The 21,186-nt window shown below is 43.8% G+C and overlaps 1 protein-coding gene across 1 annotated transcript; it reads right to left on the reverse strand.

Moving 5' to 3' along the window:
* Positions 1–977: 977 nt before the first annotated feature.
* LOC122746253 (zinc finger protein 665-like) lies at positions 978–16,658 on the reverse strand. The gene is made up of 5 exons (XM_043991723.1): positions 16,583–16,658; positions 15,934–16,010; positions 13,575–13,701; positions 12,995–13,090; positions 978–6,289 (listed from the first exon to the last, which is right to left on the reverse strand). The coding sequence occupies exons 1-5, from the start codon at positions 16,656–16,658 to the stop codon at positions 3,714–3,716; spliced, it is 2,952 nt and encodes a 983-aa protein (XP_043847658.1). The 3' UTR covers positions 978–3,713.
* Positions 16,659–21,186: the final 4,528 nt, after the last annotated feature.

Raw genomic sequence — 21,186 nt, forward strand, 5'->3', positions numbered from 1 at the left:
TTTACAACTGTGCCCTCTAAGTATATTCCTTTCAGCTGCCCTAATACTAAAAAAGTTCTTATGAGTTAGAAGTATCATCTTCCCATGTAGGAATGTGAACAGTTTAGCCTTTTAATATCCCTCATTATTTCTTTTTCCTGTTTACCTTTTTATGCTTCTCTAGGCTCTTGTATTTGAAAGTCAAATTTTCTATTCAGTTCAGGTCTTTTCATCACAAATGCCTGAAAGTCCTCTTTTTCATAGAAGTCCGATTTTCCCCTCTGAAAGATTATACTCAATTTTTCTGGGTAGGTGATTCTTGGTTGTAATCCCAGTTCCTTCCTTTGCCCTCCAGAATATCATATTCCATGCCCTCAGATCTTTCATGTAGAAGCTTCTAGATCTTGTGTTATCCTGAATAGCTCCACAGTACTTGAATTCTTTTTTCTAGCTATGTGCAATATTTTCTCCTTGACCTAGCTCTAGAATTTGGCTATATTTTCCTGGAAGTTTTCCTTTTGGGATCTCTTTCTGGAGGTGATCAGTGGATTCTTTTAATTTCTATTTTACCTTCTGCTTCTAAAATATCAGGGCAATTTTCCTTGTCAATTTCTTGGAAGATGATGTCTAAATTCTTTTTTTGATCATGGTTTTCAGGTAATCCAATGATTTTCAAATTCTCTCTCCAGGATTTATTTTCCAGGTTAGCTGTTTTTCCAAGGAGATATTTAATATTACCCTCCATTTTTTTTTATTCATGTGGATTTGCTTTATTGTGTCTTGACTTCTTATAAAGTCATTGGCTTCTATTTGCTCTATCCTAATTCTTATGCAATGATTTTCATTGGAGAGTTTATGCACCTCCTTTTCCATTTGGCCAATTTAGTTCTCAAGCTGTTGACTTTTTTTTTTCATGACCCTCCTGTATCACTCTCATTTCTCTTTCCATTTTTTCCTGTACCTCTCTTACTTTATCTTCAAAGTCCTTTTTGAGTGCTTCCATGGCCTGAGACCAATTCATATTTTTCATGGAAGATTTGGATGTAGCAGCTTTCACTTTGTTATCTTCTTCTGAGGGTGTATTTTGATCTACCTTGTCACCAAAGAAACTTTCAGTCTGCTTCTTTTTCTGCCTGTTCATCTAGTTCACCTATTTCTTGGCTTTTAACTCCTTCTAAATGTGGAGCACTGCTTCCCAGACGCACCATCCCAAGGTTCAGGGGGTCCCAGGTGGAACGATTTAAAGAGAGGCTCATTCTCAGCCTGCCTCACCTGTAACCACAGGCCTTCTTGCTCTTTAACCCGGAAGCAGAAATCTGACTGAAATCTGATTCTCTGTGGTCCACAAACTTGGTGTGCTTGTGCCACTCCCCCACTTGGCTGCTGCCACTCAAGTCTGCTTCCTGAGCAACATCACAGTGCCCCCGCTTCTGTTCCAGCAGAGACCCACCACTATTTCACCCAGGAAAGCCCATCTCCCCAACCCCATAATCTCAATCCCATGCTTATTGCCCCTGGGTTCATACGCTGGGAGATGACTATTTGTTGTGTCTTATAATAAAACTTCTAATTTACCTCCCATATTGGTGTCTAGACTTGAACCAATACCTGTTTGGGGCAGTCCTAGGTCCTCTACAGACTTAGCTGGGGAGGGAGAAGGATCAGAGAGAGGGAGAGGTCTTTTCTCTCCTTTCAGGAGGCTGGCCTTTGGGGATTTACAGAGGGTGAGGTCTCATAAGAATTGCTGAGACCCAGACCCAGCCTATAGGGGAGATACTCTAGCCTACAGAGAGAAGGCAGGATCAGGGAGGGTCAGGCTTGCAAATGAAGGTGGTCTGAAAAGACTACACCCTTCCTTCTCTTACTCCCCTTCTGCTTTCCACCCCCCCCCTGCCCCCAATCCTTCTACAGAGACCGAAGAAGCAGAATACGTTCACTCCTAGATAGGATGAGACCAGTCAGAGCCTCAATGACCCCTGAGACACAACTCTCCATCTAATTGGTATTCTGCCCCTCCCAGCATCCCCTCTCCCCAAATAACACACAAGCATCATCTAGACAATAGACTGTCTGATCTAGGAGGAAGGGAAGATAGGGAAACTTGAAAGGGAGGGCTCTGGAATGGATCTGCCAGGGATTGACCAAAGGAACTCTGAGACTGGGAGACAAAAGCCACTCTGGGATTTGGCCCCCTTGTAGGGCATCTGAGAACTCAGAAGTTGGGGCAGGCAAACAGGAGGGCTGATGCAGTGGAGCAGAGGTAAGGTCTGGGGGGTATAGCTCAGGAAGGTCAGGGACACTGGAGGGACAGAATTGTTCCAGGTGGACAGCTGAACCTGGAAAACAAGATGACTCTGACTTGAGCTGTAAATAGGAGCCAATGAGGGCTCCTGGGAGCCTCTGGTAGTCCTCAGGCTTGGAGTCTCTCAAGGGAGCCAAAGGCCTGGGATCTGAGAGGGAACCAGCCAAAGAGCCACGAATTCAGATAAAGGGAGTCAAGAAAGAGCCTTGGTTCCTGCATCCAAGGAGGGGTTTGGGGACAGGAAGGTGGGACTTGTAGATCCTTACAGGGGGCCAGGTCTGAAGGCAGAACAACTGAATCTGTAACCAGGAGATGGGGGCAGGGGAAAAAGGACACCTGAATCCTGCTGGGAAGGCTTGAAGCCCGATAGCGGGATCCCTATGGGCAAAGTCTGAAGTTTGGGAAAGTATGACCCAATGGTAAATCTCAGGAGGGTCAGCCAGGAAATTTAGGAAATGATTGGGAGCCTGAAAAAGATATAGGGGAGCTGGTCCAGTAGCCAGGCCTAGAAGGGAGGCGTGCTTCTGGCAGACCTAGAGGAATAACAAGACCCAATGGCAAGGACATCCAGCAAAAGAAAAGATCTGTGTGGGGGCCCTGCCTCAGACCTACCTGAGATCTACAAGCACAGAGCTGGCTTCTGGAAGGCAGAGTGATCACAGTTCCAAGACTTCCAGCTTCCCATCAGCCCACGCTGGAAGACTCTTCCTAGTCCCAAGAGCACTGCCCTATCCAGCTCCTAAGGCACTCATGAGGGTTGAGCCCTTTCCTCCAATCACACCCATTATTTCAGCCTGTCCTTTTTTGTGTTCTGCTGCTCCAAAAATTCTCCTACGGAATTATTTGAAGGTATTTGGAGGGGTTTTGGGGAGAGGTCAGGGAAGTAACTGCCTTTCCTCCACTATCTTGATACCACCTTTTCTTTTTTTTAAGGGTTGGTATGTTAAGGAAACTGAAATAATGAAAACACTTCTGTAATTTATATTTTACTAAGGGATTTAGCACCTTATTTAACAGTTTCTTTTTTAGTTTGGATTCTCTGATAGATTTCAGATTGCTTTTCACAAAAATTCTTCCCAATATTATTACATTTTGGGGACTTTTCTGCATTATTCTGTGATGGGAAACAAAGGATGACCTGTAGTTGAGGACCTTGCTATATCCATTATAATCATATTCTCAATATGAATTCTCTGTTAATTCAGTTTTAGGCCAGAGCAAAATGCCTTCTCACAATCACATTTCTATCTGTTATGAATTCTCCAGGATGTAACAACTTAGGTTCTCTAAGGGGCTCTCTATATTGATTATATTAATAATGTTTATCTCTCCCATATGAGTTTGCTAATAATGTAAAAAAATTACTGTTATGCATTCTCTTGTGTTGTCTAAGGTCTGGTCTCTGACTGAAGGACTTCTCACAGTTAGAATATTAATAGGGTTGACTTCTGCTATGAATCCTCTGATGTTGAGTAAACTGGGAGCTCATGCGAAAGGACTTTCCACACTCATTACATTTATAAGGTTTCTCTCCAGTATGAATCATCTGATGTCGAGTAAGTCCTGCCCTCAGACGGAAGGCCTTCCCACATTCACGACATTCAAAAGGTTTCTCTCCAGTATGAACTGTCTGATGTCTAGTAACTTCTGCCCTTAAGCGGAAGGCCTTCCCACATTCATTACACTCATAAGGTTTCTCACCAGTATGGATCATCTGATGTCCAGCAAGGTGTACACTTTGGCGAAAGGTCTTCCCACATTCATCACACTTATATGGTTTTTCTCCAGTATGAATTCTCTGATGTAGAGTAAGCTCAGTACTATGGTAAAAGGCCTTCCCACAGTCTTTACATTCATAAGGTTTCTCTCCAGTATGAATTATCTGATGACGAATAAGATGTGCACTAAGGCGGAAGACCTTTCCACATTGATGACATTCATAAGGTTTCTCTCCTGTATGAATCCTCTGATGTTGGGTAAGCTTTCCACTCACATGGAAGGCCTTCCCACATTCATTACATTTATAAGGTTTTTCTCCCGTATGGATTCTTTGATGCCGAGCAAGCTGAGCGCTCAGACGGAAGGCCTTCCCACAATCATTACATTCATAAGGTTTCTCTCCAGTATGAATCCTCTGATGCTGAGTAAACTGGGAGCTCAGAAGAAAGGCCTTCCCACATTCATTGCATTCATAAGGTTTCTCTCCAGTGTGAACTGTTTGATGTCGAGTAAGTTCTGCTCTCAGACGGAAGGCCTTCCCACAATCATTACATTCATAAGGTTTCTCTCCAGTATGAATCCTCTGATGCTGAGTAAACTGGGAGCTCAGAAGGAAGGCCTTCCCACATTCATTGCATTCATAAGGTTTCTCTCCAGTGTGAACTGTTTGATGTCGAGTAAGGTCTGCTCTCAGACGGAAGGTCTTTCCACATTCATTACATTCATAAGGCTTCTCTCCAGTGTGAATTGTCTGATGTCGAGTGACTTCTGCCCTTAGACGGAAGGTCTTTCCACATTCATTACATTCAAAAGGCTTCTCTCCAGTGTGAATCATCTGATGTCCAATAAGGTGAACACTCTGACGAAAGGCCTTCCCACATACATTACATTCATATGGTTTCTCACCAGTGTGAATCATCTGATGTCCAATAAGGTGTACACTCAGGCGGAAGCCCTTCCCACATTCATTGCATTCGTAAGGTTTCTCTCCAGTATGGATCATCTGATGTCCAATAAGGTGTACACTCTGGCGAAAGGCCTTCCCACATACATTGCATTCGTAAGGTTTCTCTCCAGTATGGATCATCTGATGTCCAATAAGGTGTACACTCTGGCGAAAGGTCTTCCCACATACATTACATTCATAAGGTTTCTCACCAGTATGAATAGTCTGATGCCGAGTAACTTCTGCCCTATAGCGAAAGGCCTTCCCACATTCATTGCATTTAAAGGGTTTCTCTCCACTGTGAATTTTCTGGTGTCTGGTAAGCTTCCCAATCATAAGAAAGGTCTTCCCACATACATTACATTCATAAGGTTTCTCCCCAGAACACAAACTCTGAGGTTGTGAAAATTGTGAACTCAGGTATGTGGCCTTCTCAAATTCATGATTCTCATAAGGTTTCCCTCTAGTATGAATTCTCTGGTGGTAACTTAGTTCTGTGATCTGACAGAAGGTCTTTCCACAGTCATGACATTTATAAGGTTTCCCTCTAGTATGAACTGTCTGGTGACAAATAAGATGTGCACTCTGATAGAAGACCTTCCCACATTCATTACATTCAAAAGTTTTCTCCTCAGTATGAATCTGCTCATAGGAAGTAACAGATGAATTCTCTTTAGGAGGCTTTCCACATTTACTGTGTTCACGAAATCTCTCTTCACCATAAGTTCCTTCATATTCAATAAGGTGCAGATTGGCATCCTCATGCTCACTGCATTTATACGATTTTTTTCCAGTATTTATTATTTGCTGGGAATTACTGGGTGAGTTGGGTTTGTAGATGAGGTATTTCCCACTTTCTTTGTATTCACATAGATTCTCTCCAGGGCACAGTTGGTCATAGTCAATGTAGTCTAAAGTGGAGCTCAAAGAATTCTCACTTGCATTACACTTAGGAAATATTTTCTTTGAACAGATTCTATTACATTTATTTAGATCTGGCCATGGACTGGAGTACTGTGTCTGTGCATCACATGCACACAGATTCTCTCCTAGAGACACATTCTGTTGTGAAAAAAGGACTGGATCCATATGGAGTTGTCTTCCATCCTGAATGCCTTCAAGGCCTCTCAATTTATTGTGAGTGTGTCTTTTGGCAATTCTGCCATTACCAGAATGTGCCTCTTTATTATTCTTCTGTATCTCTAAGCTAGGTTCACATTCCCAGGCTTTTCTCCAATGAGAGATACAGAAATCACTCCTTCCTGATTTTTTATGGGATGAAGATTCCATAGAAATTCCCTGATTTGGAATTGACATTTTGACTTCAGGCCTAGCCTCTGAATCTGGAAGAAATAAAAAATGTAAATATTCCCTGTACCCATCTACTATTTACTTAGGCCTGTATTTTGTCTCCACCAAAAAGAAATGTTGTCAAAAAGTAAAGGGCAAAACAAATACTACTATCACCTTATGGTTATATAGCCATTTCTACTTTAAGAAAACCTTTCAAGTTGATCTTCACAACAATCTTGTGATGTAGGGAAGTTATTAAATTTTCTAAATGACAAAAGAAGCAGTTAGATGGCCAACTAGAAAGAGGCCTCAAGAAGGAGTGACAAAGACTCCTGGGTTAGGTGCTTACTAGCTACGTGAGCCTGGAACACTCATTCAACTTCTTCATGTCCCAGTTTTCTCATTTACAAAAAGAGGGAGTGAATTCTAAAAATCAGTTTTAAACTCTACCAATAAAGTGGCTAAAATAAGTATACCCTTTGACTCAGAGTTTTGCCAACCATGTGCTCAGAGGAAGGGAAGAGGAGGAGGGGGACAAGGGGGAAGAGAGAGCAGAAGAAGAGAAAGAGGGGGAGGAAGAAGAGGAAGAGGAGGAGGAGGAAATGGCTAGACAAAATTCTAGTACATAAATATAATGAGAAATTACTGTGCTGTAAGAAATGACAGATATGACAAATACAGAGAAGCACAGAAACACATACATGAACTGATACAAAGTGAAGTAAATAAAACCAATAAGACCATATCCACAATAACTAAACCAATGTAAATGAAAACCACCACAAATACATGTCCCCCAATGAATGTTGCCAAATTTCAAAGAAACTTGTCTTCAAAAAAATGTATATGAGGAGACAACTTTCCCCAACTTCCCTCTCTTTATTATTCAGTCTATCTTTATCTATTCCTCCAGTAGTCCCTACCCTCCTGTCTAGCAATATGGCTAGATAACTGCTATCTTTCAAAAAAAATTACAGTCCCCTATCTTCCTCAGGATCTTGTCCTATACACCTCCTCCTTTCTCAAAAAAATTCCTAGCAAAAGACATCTATAACTTCTGGTATTGGAGGATTTTCAGGGGAATTCTATCAGACTTTCAAAGAGCAATTAATATCAATACAAATTATTGTCAAAAACCTTGAGAAAGGAAGCACCTACTAGGTTCTTTTTGTAAGACAAAATATATATTATATAACACATACATAAAACTGAACCAGGAAAGAATAAAAATAAAATTAATAGCAATCCAACAACTTTAAATAAAATCCTGTCATACTATAGTAATTCACCTAAGAATCTGTCCATTATGACCAATTTGAATGTATAACAATACTACAAGGCTGATTCAACATTAGGAAAACAATCAACATAATTACATTAGAAATAAAAACATCTAAAATAACATAATTTCAACAGATGTGGGGAAAGATGTGACAAAGTAAAATTCTTATGAGAAAATATAGGTATTGAATGACCTTAAAGAGTATTATGACACTTTTTTAAAAAGTCACAAAAAATATTTATCTAAAATGAAAAGCAAGCATGATATACAATGGGATGCACTAGAAGTTGCTGTTGTTGTCCAGTTGTGACCCCACTTAGGATTTTCCTGGCAAAAGTACTAGAGTGATTTGGCATTTTCTCCCCCAGCTCATTTTACTCATAAGGAAATGTAGGCAAACAGGGTGAAGTGACTTGCCCAAGGTCACACAGGTAGTAAGTATCTGAGGCTACATTTGAATTCAGGAAGAGCAAACTTCCTGACTCCAGGCCACACACTTTATCCACTACACATCACCTAACTGCTCATACACTAGAAGTTTTCTCAATAAACATAGGAGTAAAGCAAGGATACCCACTCTCTCATCTATTATTTTATATAGTTCTAGAAATATTATCAATAGCATGATAAAGAACCTAAAGTTGTAAATATAGAAAAAGAGGAGATAAAACTATTTCCTGATGGTCTACATAGAAAATCCTAGGAAACTGAGAAAAATGCTGAGATACTTAATGGCTTTAGCAACATTTTATACTACAAAATAAACCCATAAAAAACAAAAGCATTACTATACAATGACAAAATCCAAGTGGCCATTAAAAAAGAGAAATACCATTCCAAATAATTACAAAACACATCAAACATTTGGGGACTGATGTAGCAAAGCACCAAAAATACTTGAATACATTCCATTAAAAAGTGGTCCTTAAAGAATTAAATGACAACTGTAATAGCTAAAGGAACATTAAGTGCACATAACTGGGCCAGGCCAATATAATAAAAATGACAACACTACCAAAGTTCATCTATAGTTTAAATGTTATACTAATCAAATTATTAAAGGCATATTTTATACAGTTTCATAAAATAATAACAAAATTCAATGGGAAAAATAAAATATCTAGAATATCAAGGGAAATGATGAAAATAGGTAGATAGAAAGGAAGAATAGCACTTCTAGAACTCAAACAATATTATAAAGCATTAGTAATCAAAACCACCTGGTACTGGTGAAAAAATAGGTAGATTGGAACAGCTAGGTGGCACATTGGATAAAGTACCAGCCCTAGATTCAGGAGGACCTAATTCAAATCCAGATCAAACACTTGACAGTTACTAGTTGTGTGACCTTGGGGAAATCACTTAACCCTCATTGCCCGACAAAAACAAAATAAAACAAAAAAACAGGTAGATTAATGAAACAGGGAGAATCAGAAACAAAGGAAGTCAACAAACCAGTGTTTGATAAACCTTAAAACATAAACTTAGAAAAGAACTGATTTGATATGAACTGCTGGGAAAATTGAAAAGCAGTCTGGCAGAAAGTAGGCTTAGACCAATACCTTGCACTGTTTTCCTCAATATAGTTTAAATGTGTATCTTAATATTAAATAGCATACTATTAAAAATTACATCATTTAATTTTCACTTATGTTTCAAAGCTGTAAGAAATACATTCTTAACCAAATAAGGGATAGAAACAACTGAGTAAGTGAGTAAATGAATGAATCAACTAAGTGTTTATTAAGTGCTTACTATATACAAAGAACCATGATAAACACTGGAGATACAAATAGAAAAGGAAGACAGTCTCTGATCTCAAAGACCTTATATTCTAATGGGGAAGATGATAAATATGGAAGAATTCAGCCACAAGTAGGATGGATGTTACAACTGTAAAAGATTAAATACATAATTCTGATTACATGAAAGTGAAAGTCAGCACAAACATAATTTTTTTTTTTTTGGTGAGGCAATTGGAGGTGAAGTGACTTGCCCAAGGTCACATAGCTAGTAAATGTTAAGTGTCTGAAGCTGGCTTTGAACTCAGGTCCTCCTGACTCCAGGGCCAGTGCTCTATCCACTGCTCCACATAGCTGCCCCACAAACATAATTAATGCACTTATGCTAAGAAGGCAAATGTTCTACTGGAAAATATTTGTATCAAATTTCACTGATAAGGCAAAAAGATATATAAACAATTAGTGGGGAATTACTTTTATTCATATATGTATATATACATACATATTTATTCATCTATATGTGTATATATATGATGACACATGTATATATTTACATATCTAGAACTAAAAGCTATTCTCCACTAGATAAGTGGTCAAAGGATATAAAGAAGCAGTTCCACAAGGAAGAATTGCATGCTATTAACAACCATATGAATAGACACTCCAGGGGCAGCTAGGTGGTGCAGTGGATAAAGCACCGGCCCTGGATTCAGGAGGACCTGAGTTCAAATCCAGCCTCAGACACTTGACTCTTACTAGCTGTGTGACCCTGGGCAAGTCACTTCACCCCAATTGCCTCACCAAAAAAAAATAAATAAAATAGACACTCTGAATCACTAATAATAAAATATGCAAATCAAAATAACTCTAAGGTCTTACCTCATACACTATAAATTGGAAAAAATTAAAGCATGTGGGAATTGTAAATATTGACACAGGGTTTGAGGGAAAACAGGCACATCCATTATTGTTGGTGGAGCTATGAAATGGTACAACCATTTTGGAAAGCAATTTGAATTTATGCAAATGAAGTCACTAAAGTGTCCGTGCCCTTGAACCCAGAGATTCCACTACTAAGCTTATGTTCAGAGGAAGCCACCAATAAGAATAAAATCCCTTTATACAACAAAGGAATTACAGTTGCACTTTTGGGGATAGCAATGAATTAGAAACAATGTAGATTCCCATTGGTTGGGGAACAGCTAAATGAATTGTGGTACATGAATATAGTGGAATGTTACTATACTGTAAGAAATGATAAATGTGATGAATACATGGGAGTGTGAAAAGTTTTATATGAGCTGAATATACACAATAACCACAACAATATAAATAAAAAGAACAATCATGAAAAAAGATTGTGACAAGGTTTCAAAACTATCAAGAACAAGCATGGCTCAAAGGAAGGGATGGGAGAAATCATGCCACCCTAGCCCTCTGAAGCAGTGGGAGGTCTACAAGTACTTTGCACTGAACATACCTTGAGATATTTCCAATATATTGATAAGTTTGCCTGATTTTTTATTTTTCCCTCTACTTTCCTTTTTTGGGTTTTTTTTTTTTTGGCTTCAAAGAGATAGTTCTTTTGGAGGGGAAAGGAAGCAGGGAAGAATTAACAGAAGTAAAAAAATGGAAGACATCCATAAGAATATATGTGTTAAAAATCTGAATGTTACAAAATTACAAAGAAAAAGCAGATCTCCAAAGAACTCTTTTCAGGGGTGAGAGACCTTGAGTAACATTTACTGCATATATTTAGAGACTTTTTTGTTACACTAACCAGTTATGTTGCTGTTTTTTGCCTCTATTTCTTTTTTTTGCCTCTAGAAATATTTATTATTGGGGCAGCTATGTGGCGCAGTGGATAAAGCACCGGCCCTGGATTCAGGAGTTCCTGAGTTCAAATCCGGCCTCAGACACTTAACACTTACTAGCTGTGTGACCCTGGGCAAGTCACTTAACCCCATTGCCCCATTAAAAAAAAAAAAGGAATTTAGGGGCAGCTAGGTGGCGCGGTGGAAAAAGCACCGGCCTTGGATTCAGGAGTTCCTGAGTTCAAATCCGGCCTCAGACACTTGACACTTACTAGCTGTGTGACCCTGGGCAAGTCACTTAACCCCCATTGCCCTGCAAAAAAAAAAAAAAAAAGAAATATTTATTATTTGTTATATGAGGGAGAGAATAGTGGGGGGGAATATGATGTTATGACAAGGACATTAATGAAGCCTCTGTAAGAAGAAAGAGAATCAAATAAGAGCAATTGCAGTGTAATGACCAAAGCTTGTGCTCAAAGTGGACAGATGAGAATTCAGTCTACCTTCCTTTGTGGCAGAGGTTCGGGGAGATGATTGTAGAATGGTAGGCTTTGTAGATGTGCTGGTTAATTTTTCTGAATTCTTTCTTCCTCCTCTAAAAAAGAATTCTTTGCTATCAGAGGTGACCCTCGGGGACACAAGACAGACTGGAAAAACTGCAAGGCCTCCTCTTGCTGAGAAGTGTGTCCCAGAGGCAGATGTCCAAGGCATGTCCAAAACACAGCTCATTCCCTTTCCCCTCCAACCTTCCTTTCCTGTCCCAGGCACCGTCACTGATCCCACTTCCTAGGTCAGTAACCTGGACATTGTCCTCCACTCCTTACTCTGTCTCCCCCCACAGGTGGCTGCCATTTTTACCTCCACTACATCTCCACCTGACCCATTCTCATCCCTCAAAGCCTTTCACCTGGATCACTGCAGCAGCTGATTCAGGGGTCTCTCTGCTACCTTGCCTTAAGCTCAGATCTGACCATCTCACTCTAAACCCCATCTCTAGACTCAATGAACAGGGGTTAGTCCCCTGTTTAGCTTTTCATTCTTTTCAAAAGTAGACTGGACATCACTTCCCCTTCTGCATAAGCTGGCTATCCTTATGCTCCTCCCACACATCAAGCTAATTTGGAATTGATTTGTTTCAAAATATGATGTGGACAGAAATATTTTGAAAATTAAAAAACCTTATCACAAAGAGAACTAGAAGTGATGTAGGATGACAATGGCAGAAATTGACTGCACATAAGCAAACTGAGACAGAACCAAGAAAGAGCTTGCTTGTTGTAATTCTGTTTGAATGAAGAAATCATCAAGACAGACAGGTGAAGCAGAGGATGGACAGTAATAATTTACAGGGGAGAAAAGAGAGACAGACAGACAGGGAGAAGAAGAGACAGACAGAGAGCAGGGCTAGGATGAGGAAGGCGGTGGAATACTCTGCCACTTACTATTCACCCACGTGACTTTGGCTTAGTCATTACATTCTTTGGGCCTCAGGTTTCCCCCTCTGTAAAACATGGGCACTGAAGAACCAGATTTGTCCTGGGAAAAGACCAGGCTCCCTGAAGGAAGTCACCCTACACAGCCTTAGCTCTTCTCCACAGGCCAGGGCCCTTCGAGGTTAGCTCCCTGTCCAACACTGCACAGAACAGTACAGTGGGTAGAGGGCTGGACCTGGGAGTCATGAAGACCCAAACTCAAATACAGCATCAGACACTCACTTGCTGTCTAGCCCTGGACAAGTGACTTAACCCACATCAGCATGGGAAGATAACTGTATCTCCCAGGGTTGTTGTGAAGACTGTAAAGTGGTAATACCAGTAACTTGCTTTAAAAGCCTCCAAACATTGGCTATCGTTATCATCAATGACCCAAATGACGGGATTTTGACATGTCTGATCTGCCTGATGGTCACTCACTCACCTAGACAGCTGTCACCTGGGACTTCTCTCTCCAACATCCGAGGTGCTTCCCCTCGTTCCAACTGATGGATCACATCTGGCTTGGAAATGGCAAGTCCTACTCATTGGAAAAGGAATTGTGCTGGGGACAGAGAGCGCCCTCTGCAAACCCTGAGCTCCATCCCAGCCCCTCTGAGAAAAAGGTCTCAATTACCACCAAGGCCCCCTGAAGGAGGCTCTGTATTATGTTCCCAGGAATTAGGGGGAATGGGTCCCAAAATGCATCAGTCAGTTGGCCTCATGCCCTCGAAGAGGCAGAACACTTTTCTTGTTTCCTGTTCATCTTCACATTGGGACTTTAGGGGAGAGTCTTGGACCGAAGGACACAGGGATTGGGGGAACCCAAGCCCCAGGGATGACACTATTAAGCTCCCAGTTTCCCAAACACTTTCTGTAGAATGTCAGACATCTGAGAGCAGCCCCTGTGTCTTTCTCTCTTGGCATTTCCCGTGCCTGACACTGATGAGGTGCTTAATAAATGCATGCTGGGTTGTGGAGAGGCTTTTGGGGGCAGGGAGGCAGGCCAGACACTAGCAGCTCACCCAGGCAGACCAGGTTCCTGTAGTTCTCCAGCATCACCTCCCTGTAGAGATCCTTCTGAGAAGGGTCCAGCTGCCCCCATTCCTCCCAGGTGAAGTCCACAGACACGTCCCTGAACGTCACCGATTCCTGAAACACCATAAATGCCCGTCCACTTTCCCAGAGAACACTGCCCCAACACAGCTCAGGGAAGGAGCAGAGCGGGCAAAAATGGCAGAGGGTCCTTCACCAATTGTTCCAAGTCAAATATTTGGTAGCATGCCAAGTGAAAAAACAGAGAGTTATCTGAAGACACCCCAGGGTGCCAGAAAGAGCCCAAGGGCCTGAGCTCACAGCCAGCCTCTGCCCCAGGCCTGAGTGCCCTCACCTGTAAGATGAGGGAGCTGGGTCCTCTGAGACGCTGTGCTTCATGGCCCTGGGGTCCAATTGTCATCACTCACTGGGTGCATCGAGGAGGGTAAGGAGTACAAGCCTTTGTTTTCCCTCAAAGCTACAAGGGCCCCTTCACCTTGGAACCTGTTTTCCTCATGAGCACAGCCTGCTTCTCTGAGGCTCCAGCTAAACTGCTCTTCAGGCTCCTTCCCACATGGCATTTCCAGACCTAACACTCGGGCCCTCATCTGTCTTTCCTTCTTTTTTGTAGAGGTAGAGGGGCTTCTTTCAATGTATCTGTTGATTCCTTGCATTTCTTCTTTTGAGAACTGCCCACTCCTAACTCCTGGGCAAGTTCAGCTCCTGAGGAGCCTGTCCACAGGTGAGAAAGGCTGGGTGCCATGCTCCCAGGCACAAGACGGAATCTCAGAGCTGAGAACGAATCCCATCTTCTGGCTTCCAGGCTTGTGCTTACCCTGTTCTACCAAACTCCCTCTTGATCTATAGGTCAAGTGCACTAGCATGCATGATTTGCCCTGTGACTCTTTCAGTTTGCACCTTGTCTGTAACATAACATTTTCGAAAGCTGGGGGTGGGGGGGGAGGGTGGGCGCAGGCGATGTACTCAGCATCACTCAGTCAGGGTCAAAGGGAAGATTCGGAGGCCAACTATCTGCTCAGTGACGCTTGCCCTCGGCCACCACCATGAGGTGCCACTCACACATTTTCTAGTACCACAAGAGCATCCCAGAATCACTGATTTGAAAGACAGGAGGGACCCCAACAGCCTGGATCCAGCGCAAGCCTAACCCTGCAGGGATGCCCCAGGGAACACATCTGTCCAGCTTCATCCTGACCCTCCTCTTGAGCCTCCTCCAAATATGTGCAGACAGGTCCTCACTTTCACTGTATTCTTCACTCTCTAACTTCTCTTGACTGTGTCTGTTCCCATTGTAATGCCCAGTTACAACAATGAGCCTAGGCTGCAAGCCTAGGGGATGATGGGATGGTCCCCTCCTAGCTAGAGTTAGAGATCAAACATGAACTGATGAAGTGAACAGAACCAGGAGAACATTGTACACAGTGACAGAATACTGTTTGATGAAGAACTGTGAATGACTTAACTATTCTCAGCAATATAATGATCCCAGACAATCCCAAAGACTAATGATGAAACATATTATCTGTCTTCAGAGAAAGAAGTGATGTGGATTGAATACAGACTGAAGCATGCTATTTTTCACTTCTTTCATTTCTTTATTCGTCTTCTTGTACAAAATGACTAATATGGAAATGTTTTACATGATTGCACATGTATAACAGATATCTGATTGCTTACTGTCTCAGGGGGAGAAGAGGAGCCAGAGAAGGATAGAATTTGCAACTCAAAATTTTAAATAAAAATGCTTAAAATAAATGGATGCATGGATGGATGGGATGGATAGATGGATGGGGAGGGGGAACTTCAGTGTTTTGGCCTAGCCAAGGTGAAAAGATCTACTTGTCAAAGCTTCTCATGCTTCCTGTTGCTGTGAGCCAAGGCAAATCCCTTGGTGTCTCAGTACCTCAATGTTTTCATCACTAGAAATGGGGACAGCGTTTCTTATAAAGCTTACAAGGTTTTCTGAGCAAAATGTGTGGTATACCCTGGACCTTTTTTTTTTTTTTGCTGTGACTCCCTTTGGCACTTCTGGTGACAGACTTAGCACTGATAACAGAGCCCTGGACCCCTTGGCAAATGAATGACTGTTGGGACATAGGAAGGGGAGGTGCATTCCCCAAGGAGTTCCCCCCGCAGGGAGGTGGCACGTGAAGAGCTACCTCTGCAGTCCACAAAGCTGAGCTCTGCTCTTCTCTGGCCAGTGCCAGCACAGAGTATGTAAGAACTTGATGAACCATCCCTCAAATTGATGCTTCTCAGATAGGGCCAGGGGCTGCCCCTGCAGGGCAGGGCATGCCATAGAAACGTGAACAGCAAATTCCCACTCACCTGGGGGGTCCTGGCTGTCAGGAGCACAGGGGGCATTCCTGCCTCTGGAGGAAGGGCAGAGTGCTCGGAAGGCAGATCTGGGGAGGAAAGGGGGAACCATCAGAGAGAAAAGCACGGCCTGAGCCCCCCAGCCCTAGCGCGCCCCTTCCCACTCATTCACTGGCACCCCAGGGCTGGCTTCAGAGTCAGGGAGCCCCAGTGTCGTGTCTGCCCTGTAAAACACGATGGTTCTGTCACCCTGAGCATGTCGTGTAACCTCTGGGGACCCACTCCTCTGCCCTGGCAGAGGGGGCTGTGGGAGAATCCACACCTCACAGTCTCTGATCCAGGGGAGCTGGGATAGGAGAGGAGGAGGAGGAGAACGAAGAGGAAGGACGGGAGGCGGGGAAGGGGAAAGAGGGAGGAAGAGGAGGAGTGATGGGGAGGGGGCATGAGGAAGGAAACAGGGCAGGAAGGGGAGGCAGTGGGGAGACAGGAAGAAGAGGATGGCAGAGGGTGAAGACCATGGGGAGGGCGCAGGAGGGATGAAAAGGCAGTAGATGCAGAGGAGGAAGAGGAGATGAAGAGGAGGAGGAGGGCAGCCTGGGCGGGCGGAAGACGGAGAGAAAGGGGTTCAGGAGTGGGGGGGTGTCTTCGGTGCAGTGCTGACCCCGCCCTGGAGGCCTCAGCGAGAGTAGGACGATGCCGGAAGTGCCCGCCCCAAGAGCAGAAATCGATGACGTCATGGGTCCCTCCGCGTTCCCATGGCAACACGCCCAGAAGGCGCGCCAACCTCTCTGGGAATTGTAGTTGGTGGCCCCGGGAGAAAGCGGAAATGCTCTCGAGGATGCTGGGACCTGGCAGGTGGGAGGGCGACCCTCCAGGACGGCTCAGGGGTCCTGGCCGTGGCCACAGGAAGAGTGGCCACGGCTGCCCAGCGTGGGGCCTCGCAGGGACCCTAAGGGCAGGAAGAACTAGAAATGTGGGCCCCACCAAGGGCCGTGAAGAGGCACGCGTGGGTGTGAATAGGGGGCAGCCAACGCGGAATTCAGCTGCACAACAGGAGTCCCGTGGGCCGGCCCCGGGGAGAGGGGGAAGAATGGCGAGCAGGGATCTCAGCCGAGGGGAGCGAGGAGCAAGGCTGTGAGCCCTCCGAGGCCCACTGGACTGAGCTGCCCCGGGGGTGGGGGGACTCTTGGGAGTCAGCCGAGTCTGCTCGGCCAAAGGTCTCTCCAGCTACAAAGGAGTGACATCCGCCAGCATGGCAGAGGATGCCAAGGCAAGGCACAGCGGGCAGGGAGGTCACCGGGATGCCGGTGGGCACCACCAGCACCAAGACCCTGAACCCGAGAGTCTCGGGAAGATCAGGGCTTCCAGCACAGCGCCGGCGCCCGTCACCCTGACAACCAGCTCTGTGCAGGTGCTGCTGAAGCCTGAAGAAAGTTCCCTGGCACTGACCTATGGATCAATCTCCAAACCTGGCATCACTGAATCAGGGGAAATTAAGAAGGCCTCATGTTTGGTCACCGGACCCTAAGGACCATGGGACGTTTCCATCTGACTTGCATGGCAAAGTTCCCATTTTTATTGTCTCCTCCCTTAGAATGTAAGATCTTTTGACCTTGAACTTCCTTTTCTTTTTGTTTCTCCATCACTTAGCACAGTTCTTGGCCCACTGATGTTGTTCAGTCATTTCTATCATGCAAGACTTTGTGTGACCCTATGTGGGCTTTTCTTGGCAAAAATCCTGGAGTTGTTTGCCATTTCCTTCTCCAGCTTATTTTACAGATGGGGAAAGTGAAGTAAACAGGGTGAAGTGCCTTGCCCAGGATCACACAGCTGGTAAGTGCTGATGCCAGATTTGATAACTGTGAGGGCCAAAATTTTATATATGGAGCATTATTTGGGTGACTCACCTTAATATTGGAGTCCCAGAAATACAAGGGACCTTTTAGGTTCTCCCTCTGCTCTGAACTGCCCTTTTTAGATATTTCTCCCAGGCCAATAAGAAAGGAGTCTCTAAACTTTAGTTCACAAAAGGATCAGATTTTATTACTTGGGAATTAATTAAACAACAAAGGTGAAACTAATAAGAATCAAAAATTAAGAAATAGGAAAATAGAAATACAGATAAATATTCTTAACTCTAAGCTTAACCTATTTAATCCTCAGACAGTTTCCAATTAAGCTAGTTCTAAGGAGTTTAGGGTTTTCCTTAATTAACTCATGAAACCTGAAAGTCTACAGTTGCTCTCACCACTCAAAGACAGAATGAACACGCGCCACAGCAAGGGGAGTCACCAGAATGAGAGAGGGCCAAGAGCGAGCTCATGTTCTAGAAGAAGCTTAGAATTCAGGAAGAAGCCTAGCGTTCCAGAAGCAGCCCTCCCCTCCCTTCAGGAAGTGTTCAATCTTTCCTTCCCCAAAATGGGAGGTTCTTCAAAAACTGCCTATGGAGAGTTCTCCTCAGTTCAGTAGCATACGTATCCTCAGGGTGGGCCAGGTGTGGCCGCTCCCAAATGAGTTAGCTAAAAACGGGAATATTAATCTTTACCACAAATAATTTTTACCACACCTCAGGAAGACGAGCCTTCCTGACTCCAGGCCCAGCACTTTATCCATTGTGCCACCTAGCTGCCCTCTTCACCCGTAGTAAGATCTTATTACAACAAGGAGAAAAGGTGGAGAAGATGGAAGCCCATTATCCAGACTCTACTAAGCACTGGGATTGATGGTCCAACAAATTAAACCATGAATACATCTGTCTTGAACAGACTGCAAATAGACAAAGACCTAGGCTCAAAACTGATGTAGGAAAAGATCATTTTGGGATGCTTTTAATCATCCCAAGCTATTCCATGAACAAAGAACCTGTTTGTAACATTGGTATTCTTTAGATGGTGATATGTAGCTCTGAAATATAGTACACAAAAATGGCAGAAAAGTCAAAATTGTGAGTAACTCAAAGGGCAACAGGAGGGGTGTGTGATGGCCTTCAATACATTACAGAATATTCTCAGTAGTTCACTGACTTGCAAGCAGGGGTAAACATGATTGAAAAACCAAGCAGGTGCCTGTGATAACCCATGGCCCAAGTATCCCACTAATATCCACAAAATGTTAATAAGCATCAGGAAAGGCTTCCAACATGTTAGGCAGAAATCCTAGAAGTGGGAGGGACAAGTTCAGCAGGGCTCTGAGGAACTTTCCTTTCCAGAAGGCCAGATGATGCTTCAGGGTGCAGGCCCAGAAGCTTCTGGTGGGGCAGAGGATGTCCCCAAGAGAGATCTGCTTGAGGATATCTGAAGCCCAGCTTAGAAGTCGACCCCTTCCCTATGGCTAGGCATGAAGTCCTGGAAAGGGGAGGAGGGGCCGGGTGAAGGGGGGGGCGCGGTTGGAGGAGGAAGAATGTGTAAACAGGACCAAGGGTCGATATGCACAGCCAAGGCACACCTGGGTACATGGAGCATCTCTGCAGTTGGACGGCAGGCACATCCGTAAGTTAAGGGAGCGAGGAGGGGGAGCGAGAGCGGTGATCCCCGGGGCCCAGCTGGGGGACCACCTCCCCAAGCAAGAGCAGTATGGAGTTTAACTAGGGGGAGGGGCAGGAGAGGGAGAATGCCCTGAGAGTGCACAAGGCGAACAAGCAGTCCGTGATTATGGACTACAATTCCCAGGAAGCATTGCGCTCAAAAGCAGGAACAATCCTTCCATTACTGGTCAGTTGTCATGGAAACATTAGAAGGTGTCTCCTTGCTAGAGGGGCAGGGAAGTAAGAGCATGGACTTATCTGATTTCCGCTTCCTCCTCCACAGCCTGAGGGCCAGTCCTTCACCTGCAGGTTACCTCCTTTCTGTTCAAGGTGTGAGCTAGGCCTTTCGCACCCTCTACCTGGCTCCCGCTAAAGCTAGCCCTACTGCTAACCGTAAGTGTAATTTCACCATTGTTACAGAAAAAAATATTGAACCAGCATCCTCAATGTTCTAGAAAAAAAGCATGTCCCCAGTGAGCACATTCATATGGTTTCTGTCCAGTATGAATCATCTGATGAGAAGATTCCAGATGATCTCTGGCTGAAAGCCTTCTCATACTTAGTCCATAGATGGCTGGGACCCAGATTGAATTTTCTGCTGTGAAAAAGGTGTGAGAAAACAATGATTTTAAATGAGGTTTTTCAGGGGACCTGGGGACAGTCCCACCCCCCACTCAGGAACTCTGGCTGTTTTCTAAGAGCCAGCCCAGAGACAACAGAAATCAGACTAAGTAAATTAGAGACTATAGAAACCACACCTACCTGAAAGACTTTGCTATCAGTGGGTCTGTCTTTCACAGGACTTGAGGTCAGCAAAGTACAGCTCATTTTAATATAGACCACCCACAGGGAATGGAATGATGCTAGCCAATTAGCTGTGAGCAGTGTGTAAGAGCAACCCCCTAGGGAAGAAGGAACTGGGGTGGACCACAGTAGGCTTGAATTCCCTCTCTCTTGGGCTTGGGACCCAAGTGAGCCACACATTCTCTTCTCTCTCTCTAGGTAATGTAAGGCGTCTGAACTTTACTTGGAGCCCTGTTTGCGCTAGCGCTCTCTCTCTCTCTCTCTCTCTCTCTCTCTCTCTCTCTCTCTCTCTCTCTCTCTCTCTCTCAGACAATATGGTACTAGGGTTTTTTTGGCTGGTGTGAAATACAGTCAATGCTCTCCTAACATTTAATGATTACTGCCTAAATGGGTGCAATAGGCATTAATTTATAAGTAGCAATATGTTAGAAACCCCAACCAGGTCACCAATAATTTAGAACACTGACAGGCTGTCCCCCAATATTTCAAAAAACACCATTGGTGACCACAATTGGTGTTTCAAACCCCTAAGTCTTCTGATCCTGATTTTCAAGAAATCTGGGTAAGAAATTCTGTATTTAGGGCAGCTGGGTGGTGGAGTAGATAAAGAGGACCTGAGTTCAAATCCAGCCTCAGACACTTGACACTTGCTGGCTGTGTGATCATGGGTAAGTCACTTAACCCTCATTGCCCCGCAAAAAAATAAAAAAATAAATTCTGTGTTTGTATATCTATTTTTGGTGATTCTTATGTGCCTGTGCCTTAAAATTATCACATGCCTTTTTTTCCTGTTTGCTTCTTATCTAACTGCCTACTTTCTTTCTCAAACCTTTTAATCTAGGCTTAAAGGCAAATGGGAAGATGTGGGGGAAAGGTTTTTGAAATGATTTTAGGTTGTTACTTTAACAAACCATGCCCAAATCATTTTACAGACTAAG

The sequence above is a fragment of the Dromiciops gliroides genome, chromosome 3 (genome assembly GCF_019393635.1).
Source record: "Dromiciops gliroides isolate mDroGli1 chromosome 3, mDroGli1.pri, whole genome shotgun sequence".
Lineage (NCBI taxonomy): Eukaryota > Metazoa > Chordata > Mammalia > Microbiotheria > Microbiotheriidae > Dromiciops > Dromiciops gliroides.

Excerpts from the sequence above, each read along its gene's own strand:
- LOC122746253 (XM_043991723.1), bottom strand. The coding sequence starts at position 16,658 with ATGACGTCATCGATTTCTGCTCTTGGGGCGGGCACTTCCGGCATCGTC. Across the intron at positions 13,702-15,933 it reads TGACAGCCAGGACCCCCCAG|GAATCGGTGACGTTCAGGGA; the intron begins GTGAGTGGGAAT and ends ATGGTGTTTCAG. Across the intron at positions 6,290-12,994 it reads CCCAGGTGACAGCTGTCTAG|ATTCAGAGGCTAGGCCTGAA; the intron begins GTGAGTGAGTGA and ends TATTTCTTCCAG.